This window comes from Diadema setosum, chromosome 15, assembly GCF_964275005.1.
Source record: "Diadema setosum chromosome 15, eeDiaSeto1, whole genome shotgun sequence".
NCBI classification, from domain to species: domain Eukaryota; kingdom Metazoa; phylum Echinodermata; class Echinoidea; order Diadematoida; family Diadematidae; genus Diadema; species Diadema setosum.
Genome location: NC_092699.1, coordinates 15,298,041 through 15,312,185, shown reverse-complemented (window position 1 = coordinate 15,312,185; position 14,145 = coordinate 15,298,041). Strand labels below are relative to the sequence as shown.

The 14,145-nt window shown below is 35.7% G+C and overlaps 1 protein-coding gene across 1 annotated transcript in view; it reads left to right on the top strand.

The window, feature by feature from the left end:
* Nucleotides 1-14,145, top strand: part of LOC140238557 (rho guanine nucleotide exchange factor 10-like) — a 119,226-nt gene that overhangs the window by 100,034 nt on the left and 5,047 nt on the right. Inside the window, exons 13-18 of the mRNA XM_072318459.1 lie at nt 9,026-9,117; nt 9,696-9,868; nt 10,666-10,772; nt 11,506-11,642; nt 12,262-12,353; nt 13,427-13,551. Coding sequence (XP_072174560.1) covers nt 9,026-9,117; nt 9,696-9,868; nt 10,666-10,772; nt 11,506-11,642; nt 12,262-12,353; nt 13,427-13,551 — 726 coding nt within the window. The remainder of the gene's footprint in view (nt 1-9,025; nt 9,118-9,695; nt 9,869-10,665; nt 10,773-11,505; nt 11,643-12,261; nt 12,354-13,426; nt 13,552-14,145) is intronic.

Sequence of the window (14,145 nt, the reverse complement as noted above, 5' to 3'; positions counted from 1 at the left end):
ATCAGTTATATCGGAATGTATCAAACTGCAGCATGGCTTCTTTTCATGAACGATATTGACTGCATTTTGGCCAGTGCACAATGAGTTAACTAACCAAACTTCATGTCTGGTTTGAATAGAGCTTTGTGCTGGACATTCTCTCCATGACTAACTGCATTTGACTCATCCACCAAGCACATTTTCCTTTTTATGATAATGGTCAGCATTTGCATTGTTTCATGGTTAAGTGTCAAAGCTGATAATTAATAGCCCAAACTTTTTCATTTATCTTGAATTCTAAATTGTGACGAACAAATGAAAGTGAACTGGACAATATCTTTTTTTCTTTTTCTTTTTTTCAATTTCAAACTGTTCAAGAGATGACATTTGCACAGGAGAGTTTAATAGTAGTCAAGTCCATTTTTTATTTCTTCTTCTTTTTCTAAAAATCATGCATGCATACAATTACGTAATATTTCATTTGAGTTTGAGTGAACTTTAAAAAGCAGGTTTATTTTGGTACTGTAGCTAGCCAGAAACTGTTATTAAATATCTCCTCTGAGACACAGATTCTTTTGGTTACATCAATTCTCTAGTCCTCTGCTTTGAATACGATGTAGTTGTGTGGGCTGTAACAGATGTCTATTGCACTGATCCTTGCAGGCATAATACTACTGACACAGGGGTGTAGTGTTGCTCTTAATTAAGTTTGTGTGCAGAAGGCAACATGTATCGATTCAAAGATTGGTTTTCTGTGGAGTCAGAGCCCTAATATGCCCTATAATGTGGCTTTTCCTGGAATTGCGCGAGAGCAAGCGGTAAGGATGGAGGGTGACTCGAGAATAGAGAGTCCATTTGATAATCGCAGCGTGATGATTGTCATAGGATATTGCTGATTTGAACAATGCAGTATTGGAAATTCAGGACATTTTTGGGACCTTGTTAATACTCTGGCATGGCGAGGCTTGACAAGAACAGACGGTGTTTCGGGAATCACAAATTAATGAACTCATATTTCTACAACTGGGTACTAAAGAAATCTTTTCTTGTGATGGGCTATTGTATATGATATGTACATATATTTATGCTGAAGTTGAAATCGGGTGATTTCTTTCACCGGGGGACACTTTCTTCATTCATTCAGAAGTGCTAACACTACTGACCCAAATATTGACCACATGGTAACAGCTTAGTAATTTTAGTCAACATTAGTTTTTTCCATTCATGAAATTTCATGAAATGCTTTAGCTAAATTCAGTTGTCACATTAGTCTGTTTTATTGATGTTTTTATAGTTTGACTTTTCCCAGCTTTCTTCCACTTTTTTTTTTAAATATTACGTATTTATTTATTTGGTCAAAAACAGTGTGCCCCATAGCAGGAGACTTCGATCACAAATTAGTATCATAATAAATCACTACATTGCCCCCATTTAGATAGTCAAATGGCACATTGTTGTTCCATGAATTGTTAAAAAAAAGTTGTCCTGCCTTAAAAAATGCTTTCCTGTCATGAAAAAACAAAAACCATATCAAAAACAGAAAACAAAATCAAGCAATAACAAAGCATGTAACATATGATATCAATATGAGTAGTAATTCTGAAGTGATTGAATAAGCCTGTAACATGCTTACCAGAATTTGGGACACTGATAAATATGAGTTTAATGAAGTGATTAATAACATTATTTTTTTTTTTTTGGATAAACAAATGGCTTTCTAGGTTATTGTTTCAAAGAGGAACATCACTAACTGTCTTAACAGCTGTGAAATAATAGACATATCAGCCCAGCAGATACAGACAACAGCGAAGTTTGTTTTTTTTTGTTTGTTTTTTTGCGTGCACCAAACATATGTTCTCTAATATGCTTCTTTCATGCAGTGGCACAAATGGGCTGTTTTTGCTTTTTGTTCTTGTTTTTTTTTTTTTTGTTCAAATACTCAATTGTTCTTTCTTTCTGACAGCTCTTGGTGTCTTATTAAAACTTTGTAGACATATAAATGAATATACAGTTGAAAAGCTTACCGTAGTGAAGTCATAGGTCTGTTGACCAAAGTCAGAGATTAAAGCTGTGACTTGTCATCACAAGAACCCTTAAAGTCACCATTGGTTTTCTTTACTCTGGTATCAACAGATACAGAGCTTTGAATTTATGTAGAATTTTCCTCTTTATTTTCAAAATACGGCCACAGGACTTGTACAATAGCTGTCCACCAGCTAAACTTAATTGTGAGAAATTTGGGGATGAAGTTTGGATGCAGTTCAGCAACGCAAGATGAAACAAATGATACCAGTCAATTCAAGCACAGTTTGCACAATTTTTGGGAGACATGACAAAAATATGTTTCATGAATATCTATATGTCGATGCTAGTAGAGGTGGAGCAGTAATAACTAGATAAATGTCAAGTCACAGTCAATTTGCCTTCCTTTGAATGTCTTCATGAAATTTTATTGGATTTTTTGTTTTTGTTTTTGTTTTTTTAAGCAGTTCATTGTTATCCTTATTTATGACATATTCTGGCCCTGAGTCAAACTTCTCTAACGTTTATGAACACTATACTTCCGGCAGAATGATGTCTCATTTTGAGGATTGCTGTATATACACTTTGCTCAGCCTTATTATTTGTGGTGGTGGAGCACATATTAAGGTTACAAGTATCAAGCAATCAAACTTGGTACAAGGTAGAAATGTACAGAGATGAGCTCCAAAGAGGACCTGTTTACAGTTGATAGTAATCATTTTAAAGAAATTGCAAATTTTCAAGATTTTTCACTTTATGCCATAATTTGATGAATATTTGATTAGATATTCAGTTAGAATTTATAAACTTAAGGTGTACAACCTCTTTTCTGTGTGAAATTTGATAGAAGAAGATGTATCCCAGAAAATGTGGTATTGATTGATTTTTATCTTAATAATAAGCACAGAGAAGTAGTGAAATAATATTTACATGTGAATTTTGCCAAAGTTAGGTCTTCAAGCAGGCTATTATGAGGAGTTTATGAATAAAAAAATGATATATTGTTGCAATTGCAATATGAAACTTCATCCTTTGGAGCAAACATGTACCTGGGTAACTATTTCATGATGAATGCAAGAATATACCTGTTCATATAAACAGAAAATTATCATATTCCACAAGAAGACCTGGTAAAAATGTTGATCGATGGATAAAGGAATTGACCAGATTTATGTGTTGATTGATGGATAAAGGAATGAACCCGAATTCTGTGCTTTGTGATTTTGATGTCAAAGGTCAAATTGAGGCCACGGGGGCACCGTTCGATGGTAAGAGAGGTTTTCATACGAGTGCGTAGAAGAATTGCGTGATTACTAGCGAGTGATATTAATCCAACATTGTGTCAACATACTAATTCATTTGATATTTTTTAGGTGTTTTGTTATTCTAAATGCATGAAACATCATCATTTTTTCTAACCTATTTGAATGATCCCCCACTGACACCTCTCATTTCAGGTTTGGGCTGATGATTAGTTTTAATGTATTTAAGTTGCCTGAGCATATATTTACGTTCATTTTTTGATGTATAATTGTGTTTTCCTTGCAGTGTTTTTTTTTTTCTTTTGCCCTCTGTGGTGAAACTTGGTTCTGATTATCTAAGTAGAAATGGTTGCTGTCATTTTGATACAGATTTATAACTTTATGACCATTAAATTGAGATGTTTGTATATAATTTTTCACATTCAGTTTTTCATAGCAGCAGTTCTAAGACATTGCTCACTACATTGCCATCCGCATCACATGGACATAACATTCATTGTAATTCAGGGAAATCACACTACTAATAATGATATCACAAATCAGTTGATTTCTTGCATTCTGACATTCTGGGAGAGAGGTTATGGGGAACACTTGCAATTTTACTGAAATATGGAAATATACAGTCAACTTCTTATAAGTGGATCTTGACGGGACTGGAGAAAATGCATTGACATGGGTGATACTCAACTTCTGCATGCATGGTGGAATAACGCACTTAAGGCTTGAATGTAAATTGTGACTTTCATCTTTGTCGACTTAGCCAATATTTCGACGTATGTACTGTTCGACTGACATAGCGATGATATTTTATATACAAGTATACATATATATGTGTGTATAGATAATACATAATTATGTTTGTAGAATCATATAGCATTTTGTCTTTGAATGCATATTATGCACCTTGATGATTTATCTATCATCCTTTTTTTTTTTCCTTTTGCAACTCCACTAATTTTAGGTGTTTTGAATTTAACATGTCACATTTCCTCAAAGGACATCCAAGATATCAAAAGTTTGATGTTTATACATATTTTGGTGGTTTGTCCATGCGGTCCTGTATGACATTGAGTTGTTGTTTTTCTCTTTTTTTTTCTGACCATTTGATGGACATGTTGTCATTGTAATCCATTTCCATTTTTTCTTTATTTCATTGCATCTTCCATTACTCAGGATCAAGTGAGTTCCATATCTGTCTATGTGATACTGTAAAAGTGGGGAATTTCGCTGTTTGGAAATATTTGTGCATTTTGTGCATTCAAAAAAAAAGAAGAAAAAAGAACTAGAGCGAAAATAAAAGAGCGCATATGTTTTTCTTGTAATATGTAATGATATTTAGTATCTTCGATGCCACATAATTAAGAAAAAAAAATGCAAAGTTCAGTTTACCTGACTGAGTGCAAAAATTTATCAGGCAAAATTTCCACTTTTGCAGTAGTGTTTATAGATGTTTACTCTCTTATTTGTGTGTGTGTGTGTGTGTGTGTGTGTGTGTGTGAGTGTTTCAATAATTTCTTTGAATTTGACAACAAAGAACACCTAGATATGAATGTCAAATTACAAAGCAGATTGATGTATTTTGTAATATTTTTGGGGTGGTTTATAGCTCTGATAGGTAAGATAGATTTATTTGTTATTTGTGATATTTTGTTATTTTTTATGTATATCATCATTGTTCACTGTTTTGATTTTTTCCCTTTGATTTTTTTTTTTATTTTTTGTCACTGCAAATTGTAGTTCTAAAATTTGAAAGCTATATTCATTGATAAAATTCATCATACTGAAAGGTGTACGTATCTGCATAAAAGTTAATTTATTGCAAGCCAGCCCACCCTTTTTTTTTTCCTGAATGACATTTATTTGGAGAAGCTGCACATCACTACAGAACCATTGCAAACATGTAGTCCACATGAATTCACAGGAAAAGATGGCTCTTAATTCATAATAGTGGACAATTTAGTGCTTATGGCATGTAGGATTTTTTATTTTTTTTTTTGGGGGGGGGGTGGGGCGGGGAAGGGGTTTATAATGTTGTTTCCTTTCCATTCTCAATTAGTTGTCATTTTTCTTAGATCTTTCTATCTCTAATTCTTGTAGATTTTTGTTATCTAAATTTCGTCACGGCATTTTTGTGATACAAATGTGCTAAAACTCACTCAATCACTGTACAGTTTTTTTTTTTCATTGTCAATTAGTTGTCATTTTTCTTCCATTTTCAATCAATTGTCATTTTTTTCCATTGTCAATTATTTGTCATTTTTTTTCCATTGTCAATTAGTTGTCATTTTTTTTTTCCATTGTCAATTAGTTGTCATTTTTTTCCATTTTCAATTAGTTGTCATTTTTTCCATTGTCAATTATTTGTCATTTTTTTTCCATTGTCAATTAGTTGTCATTCTCTTGGATTTTCATTATCTAGATTTTTGTTATCTAGATTTCGTCATGACATTTTTGTGATAAAAACCTGCTATAATTCACTCAGTCACTGTACATTTTTTTTTTCTATTGTCAATTAGTTGTCATATTTTTGTTTCATCTATCTTTCATTCTTTTAGATTTTTGTCGATCTAGATTTTCATTATTCCGATTTTGTCATGCCATTTTTGAGATACAAACCTGTTATAATTTACTCAATCACTGTACATTTTTTTTTCCATTCTCAATTAATTGTCATGTTTTTGGTTCTTTCTATTTTTCTTTCTTTTATATTTTTATTACCTAGATTTTCGTTGTCTAGATTTTGTCATGGCATTTTTGAGATACAAACCTGCCAAAGATCACTCAATCACTGTACATTTAGTAAGTTTAGTAAGTTAGGTGGTTCCTGGTGTTGTTTATGTCATTACAATCTTTGTCTTGCTGGCAGTTGATACTGCCAACACATGTATCTATGTACCCTTGTTCTCTGTCATTCACATGTTATTAGGCAGGGCTCGACAATATTCTTTTTTCTCTGGTGGCCTGTTGAGGCCCCTGAAATCATCAAATTGGAAGTGCTAGATAAAAGTAAACATTGCAATCTATTCTGAATTGTAGTTGCCCAATCGGGCCTCCAGAAGATATATGCTTTTTGAAAATTTGGTAGCCTGACATCAATATTTAGTGGCCTCGGGCCACTGGGCCACTGCCAATGTTGAGCCCTGCATTGCAATAGGTATGGGGTGAGAGGCATTTACAACATATTGTTCCCACTTCTTGTTACTGTGAGAAGATGTTGATGTTTTTGGTATTTTGATGGAATATTTTTCCTTGAATGTGGGCTAGTTTGTTTTGTATAGACAAAAAAAGATTTGTCAGAGAGACCACACCAAACTCATGTACTGTATGAGAGAAATCTTACTCAAATCGTATTTTGTTTTCTGGCCTAAAGGAAGGGATATGAATATACATGTAACAACTCTTTTATTATCTCTACCACAAGGGTCCATTTATGAGAAAATTACAATTGTTTTGAATGTTGGTATAATTATTAAATGGTGTAACGTGGTGTTGTATGGGATAATGAAAATAGCTATCTCCGTCCAATTACAAATGGAGGATTAGTTTAGTATTCAATTCTATTTCCTAGAAAAAATGCATTTTTTTGTTAGAAAAAAAAAGAATTCCACTCTTGAGGTGTGTTACACAAGATATCTCATGCTATCTTCAGATCCATTAGCCTAAACTGAACATTATTACCTTTGTAGGTGTATCTAAACGCATAAGCCAATAAGGGGAAAGAGCTAAAGGGATGTATTGAACATGTAACACTTGTAGGTTGAGAGTAAAAATGGCGGTTTGTATGCTGCCCTCTTGAGTCAGAATTCACATTTACTTTCGAATGTGATTTAAGAACACTTCTTCCTACTTGACATGTGGCAGTCATGCAGTTTGGATTGCAGCATTATGAGTGAGTGAAAGTCACGGGACTTTCACATGAGAAGAGTAATTTGCATGATAAAGACCAGTATCTGTCTTCAGTGCCATGAATTATGGGTCTATCATGGGGGAAAAATTGAATACTTTAATGTTCAATATGGAAATATGGCTTGTTCACATCATGGAATAAAACACCCACTCAGATAAAAACCAAAGATAAAAACTGGATAATTGCTGCAGTCAAGTGGAGTTATACAGATCATGGAGAGATTTTTAGTTTCACTACTCATAGTGATTAGCAGACAATAGGTCATTCACATCAGTTATTCTTAACATGCATGCATCATACATTTATACATTAACATCATTCAAAGCAGTTAAAGATGGACAGTATTACGAGGCTTGAGTTCAAAGTACTTGCTGTCACTTCAAATTAGTTTCTATTTGAGTTTATTGAGGCTTACATTCAGAGTACTGGCTGTCACTTTTGTCAGGTTTGAATTTTATACTACATGTAGATGCAATCCATTGCATAGATTTTAAAATGCCTGTTTACAGTTTTTATCACCATTTCCCCTTCTTGATGATTAATATTATGATGTATTAAAAGCCATTAGCTAGATGTCTTGGCAACTTACACCCACACACTTCAAGTATCAATTTCATTAACAATATAACTTGGCGACAATTTGAAATATATTTCTACTTTGCATGAGCATGCCTTGGAATATAGTAGTGACATGTCATAAACTGACCATCTCATTTTCTTTTCTTTGGGTGACTGCAGAGCATTTCATCAGCCCAAACTTATGGTTGACATTTTAGAAGGTGTACAGTGTACCAATAAAATGCTTGTTGAAATGGGATACAAATCTTCCATATGGTTGAATGACATTGTGGGATGCGTGGTATTTCCTGCTGTCTTTTGTTTTTCGCTCAAAACCGCACAGAATGTAACCTCATTCAAATTACCCCGAAAATGTGGATTAGAAGCGAGTTTGATGTACGACGCGGTTCGCCTTAAAGTGGGCGAATGCACGACAGATGTTTTATGCGTGACATCTGTGGAAAATTGAGGCTAACGAGTTTTGTTGCAAATCTAATTTTACTCGCAAAGTCCTCCTCGCATGTTTTCGAGTGGATTAATCTGTTGTGAAGCAGACGTTGAATTTAATTTGATTGTTTTATGAGGGCTGTCAGATGCGGAAAAATTCTGCGGAAGATGCCATGTCACGACTTGTGTTGAACACACGTCACAGATTCATGTCCAGGGATGGAAAATGAAATGGAGATGTTTCCTTTTCAATTTAATTTTTTTTTCCCATTTTGCAAAATTGATTCACTCTATTTGAGAGAATGCATAACACAGACAGTCAAAGAGAGCATATTAACAGAATGTAATGACTTGATCATATACATGTAGCAGACACTGTCCTGTTGTATATTACTGGCGTTTTATTAATATAACACTTTCCAATATGGTGGTGTTGCCTTAATACACAAATGTTTATCAAAATGTGTCTTTATTTCATTATATGAGGTGTTGTAAGACATGACCATACATTCTGCATATTCATAATTGAGTGCGTATTTAAAGCACCTCGGCATTAATTAACCCACTAGTGTTATGCATTCCCAGATTGTAATTATCTTTTTCTGTTGAATTGCCATTTTTTCATCCATTTCACTTTCAATATTCCAGACACATTGCATTCTTCTTCTTCTTCTTCTGTTACTCACAAAACATGAGCACTTGTAGATTCACTTTGCCTGATTGTATTGACGTAGGTATAATACTTGCATATTACATTTTTATGTGGAATGTGTGGATTTACTGAGTAGATTTGAAGGTTGTGATTAGGCTTGATTCAAGGCTTAATTGGAAATTTGCTTCCTTTCAACAGACGTACGATGGCCAGGGGGAGGAGCTGAAATGTAAAGAGCGGCGTCTCTTCATGCTGAACGACCTGCTGGTCTGCACCACAGTACTTAACAAGTGAGTCCTGAAACCTGGCCTCTATCCACAGTGGGAGGGCGCCAGACACCGATAGGTGACATGAGGAATATCAACAATACCCGGAACATCAAGTCGATAGACAAAAATTTTGACAAAGGGTGCGCAGTCTGCAGACTTTAGAAACTAGACTGAACACTCAAATTTATGTCGAAAATGCACTGTATTTAGGAGAAATGTTTCGATGTGAACATACACCAGATATGTAACTAAAATCTTTTCATGCAATATGTAAGTCTCGCTTATGACTGTGCAACATACTGCATTATTTTGAAATAATTTGTCAAACTTTTCTGCGAACAAAAACTTACCAGTTTGACTTTTGTCAAGTTGTTCTAAACTGACATGAAACTGAATTAACACAATGAAGAGTTGCAAATGTGGATGAATTCACTTTAGCATTGATACCATACTCGAGTAGAAAAAAAAAATGATGCATTTAACATAGCAATCTGAATAGAAAATCCTTTGATTGAAGTACATGGATGTATTTTTACAGCATGTGAATTATAGGCAAGTTTGATCAAACATTTTCTCTTTTTCATTTTCCCTCCCAAAAGCAATGGCCAGCCCTCACCCCCTGGCACAATGGACATGCCCAGATTCAAACACAGGTGGAGCGTTCCATTGACAGAGGTGGAGGTGGTCAACCCGACAATAGAAGGGACAGACATTGAGATGTCCACGGAGCCGGGTAAACTCAAGATCACCACACAGCACATGGATGAACATGGTGAGAATTGATATGACTTAAGTAGTATTGTAAAACAACTTTTTAGCATTGACAGCATGTACAAACACTTGTATACAGTGAATAACATAGGCATACGATAGACTTATGTGAAGGTATAACTTTTTGCTGACATATTTTAAAAGTTGCAACTTACCTACTGTAAATTCAAAAGTCTACATTGTCCCTTTCTGGAATAATGCTTTCAGTGCATTTAGTCAATAGATTTATTCGTGTCCAAAATTATTAAGCAAGACTGTTATGATATCAACATGTTCTTAACCAGTTTGAGAATAGTCCTGAGTATACTCGGGCAGGTGTCTATAGGTGGGACATGTGTGCTATAGCAAAATCCACTCATCCTCAAAGGTCAATGTGTCAAATGCAAAGAAGCAATTTCATTTTTTTTTTCACACACAATCATGCAGATTGATGTATGCATAAAGAGTCATACACATTCATGTACATTCTTCTGTCCTTGTACACAAGCGTACATACACACACACACACACACACACACATACAAATGTATACACGCACTTACACAGCTGTGTAATACTTTCAATGCATGGCCCATGGCAACCTTGTAGGCTCTGTGAAAAGTCTGTAGAGGTTTGTAGAATCTCAGGGAGAATGACTTTAAGTATTTGTACATCCGATGCAGACATAATTATCAAATTCTCTGTTAATACCTCCCTCAGCATCACTACATTCTTATTCCCATTGGCCTCATACAGTGTGATTACTAGTGGTAGGGACTGCGTTAATGAGAACTCTATGCCTACTCTCTACCCACATAGAGTATCTGTACGGCGGCTCCACAAGACAGCTGTACCAGGAGCGAAATGATCTCCTCCACGACCTCGCCGTCGTCAAGCAGCTCGGGGCCCTGCTGGGGACCCTCAAGGTATGAAGCAAGGCCACCAAGTCTTTCCAATTCTGTGGGAGGCATCCCACAAAAAAAAAATGTTTTTTTACTTTCATGTCTGTACAAGAGAATATACAAAGATACCGCTCTAATTTTTAGCTAACCTGAGCCGAAGCTGAAGCAGCCGATCATTCATTGTCTGGCGTCCGATGTGCATTGTCTGTTGCATAAACTTTTGTATTTTCAGCTTCTTTAAAATGTTAAGATTGATTTTTACCACCCCATCAGCCCCCACCCCTCCCCTAAATTAAGGAATCTTCAAAAATCTTCTTCTGTAGAACCAGAAGGAATGGAGCTACACTGTACAATTACAAGTTATGGTAACTGTACTTTAAAGTTTGGTCATGGCACATTGTCAAATTTAGAATAGATTTTTTTTGTGGGCGTATCTGAGTAATCTGAAGAAAAATAATAGAAAAATTATCATGAAATATATACATGTATTTAGATATTTACTTGGCCATATAAGTGATATTGAGGTTATGAATCAATATGAGTCAGCATGCATTTTCATTATGTAGTTCATTTAAACTCATCTTTCAGTTTGTATTCAATACTAGATGCAAGCCATTCATTAAAAACATTGTACATAGTCCAAGAAGCTGAAGGAATGTATCTAATATGTTTACCTTTGTCAACATCTGTGAGTTAGTACTTGAAACTTATGTAGTACTATGAATGATGTTGAACGATGTGACATCTTCTGATACAGGGAACGTACGGTGTCCTGACCAAAGACGACATCGATGAGTGGAGCGAGATCATCAACAAACTCATCGCCAAGAAAGGCCAGGAGATCAAACAGGCCGACGTCAGCAAAATACAGCTCTCCCTTCCCTCAGTACACTTGTGAGTGCCGGGGGAAAAAGTTCACACATTTCTTATCTCGGGGGTATCTCAATGAGTGGTGAATGTTTATGAACGTAGCAAATTTTATGTTTTGTCAGAGTTTGTAAACAGTTGCGATCAAATTCTCAAACAGTTGCAGTGAAATTCGCATACAGATATCCCAATCAACTGAATAAATAAGTAAGCATGATGATTTAATATAAGTTTGTGGTCTACCATGTGAATGTTGTGATTCTGAGAAGAACATTGACAGAGGCATAATGAGAGACAATATCATTACAGAAGAAAGCAGTAGTACAGAGAAGGGGGGGGGGGGGTTGCACTGAGAGTTATCATATGGGTAGGCTGGGACTTCCTACTAGTAATGTTTGATGAGATATTAATTCTCCAAGATTACCTGTTATCTTTTTAAATCTACAGATTGACAAGGGTACTGCAGCTGTCCAGGGCATTTCATTGTATCACTAGCTGAACTTGTGTGAAATATGCGTTTAGATTGAGTGGTACCTTTCACATTTAATCAATATACAAGTTCAGATAAGTTTTTCAATACTATATGCTTAAAATCTTTCAAAATGTTTTGAGCATCATTTTTCCCTTTTCTCCCCAAAACTGACAGAGACCAGCGAGTGACGTTAGTCTTTGATGCAGTCAGTGGTAAAATCAAACTGGACTGGATCACAGCCCTAGAGACCGCTAAGCTGGGAATGAGTGAGTTTGTTTCCATATGAATCATATGAAGAGTTTGTTTGCAAAAACCGATAAGTCCATATTTGCCAAATGGAGATATTTGCGATTAAAGGTCAAGAAAAATAAAGAGAATAATAAGAAAAATTTTGCTTCTTTTGACCATAACTTCAAAAATATACCTTTATATGTAGTGACCAATATATCATTTAAAAGGTATTATTTTGTACTTTATGACAGAGATCGTACTTCAAAATCTTCAAAAATGGACTTATCGGTTTTTGCAAACAAACCCTTCATATCTTCCTCTCTGACCTGTGACCCATGACCTTTTTCCTTGAACCTATGATCATTGTCCCATATTACATTGTATGTTCTACTGTAATCATGGCTTGCAATGATTAGTACACACTGAAGTAAAACAGTGTCAAAGACCTGTCACAAGGAGGCTGAGTCAGGTGTAAATGTTGTCGTGGTAACTGCAAATTATCACAGGCTCCAATCACAATACTGTTAACAGAATTGGGCCTTGCTCCTCTGGTGACCACACCTTCCACAAGCATTCTGTATCCTAGATGGGCCAATTTTATTTGTTACACACAGATTCTTAGAAGTACTAAAGCTTACATCGACTTCACATACCTGGGAGACTAGAATACCTTATCATCTGACATAATTTGCTGGCAGTATACATACTCTTTCCTTTTTTCCTCGTTCCTTTTCCTCCAAAGGTACTGGAGGCATTGTGAAACTTATGCCATACGTATTAACAAGTCAGAGACACTGACACACATGTTTACTTTCACAGCAGCCTGTCACCTTTGAGGGTAAAAGTCACTCAGCTTCTGTTAAAGCCCAATGATCCCAAAAGGTAGTTTTTATGGCAGTTTTTAATGTATTGAGAGATACTGAACTGGTATCGAAAGCTTGTTTCTCTCCCTGAAACAGGCTTGAAGAATGAAATTTATAAATCTTTATTTTTCATAAAGCATACATCATTCTTGTGTGAATGGAAAATTGTGCAATTTGCTGATATATTCCCTTTAATATGTGGCTGTCCCTTCTTATTGACTTGTTCCCTGTCATTCATCTCAAAGAACCCCACAACAACCCTGGCTGGTACGCACCCGACGAGGGCGACACAACGCACGCCGAGATGAACTTTGGCGTCCCCCTCATCATGAAAGCCCTTCCTGTCTTCCCCACACGACAACAGACAAAGGTGAGCAGTGGGTGACGTTAACCCCCTTCTGTGTCAGGGACTTTGGACAGGGTGTAATAATGCTATGGGGTTTTCTGTGCCAATCTGTGCTCAGAGCACGCAAAGGGTTGAAGGAGAAACAGGTGCAGGCCAAGCGAGTGCACTGTGTGGCCAAAAATCTGTCCACTTTAGGTTGTACAGCCAAGTACAGTGCACTCCCATTGTAACGAAAGCGGTTATGAATCATGTATTTGTGAAATTCATAAAATGAAGATGCATGCAAAAGTTGTTGTCTATACTATATGCATTGAATGCCAGTGGCAATTCTTTAAAATGTCATGCTGCAAACATTTCTTGCTGTAAAGTATATGTCAAGTCTTCATATACTTTATTGGTTCGTTGTAATGAAATTTGAAAATACGTTGCAATGAAAGGAAGCTGCTGGTCCCATAGACTCCATTATAATGAGAGTTGCCTGTATTGCGCATGATGTTATCATGGTTGGTTGCCCATGGCAACCACTTTGCTTGTGAGAGATGAACTGTGATCAACTGTAATGCTTATCCAATACACTGAAGAGTTTTAATGCACTGTGCATTCATCACCTCTAGAAAT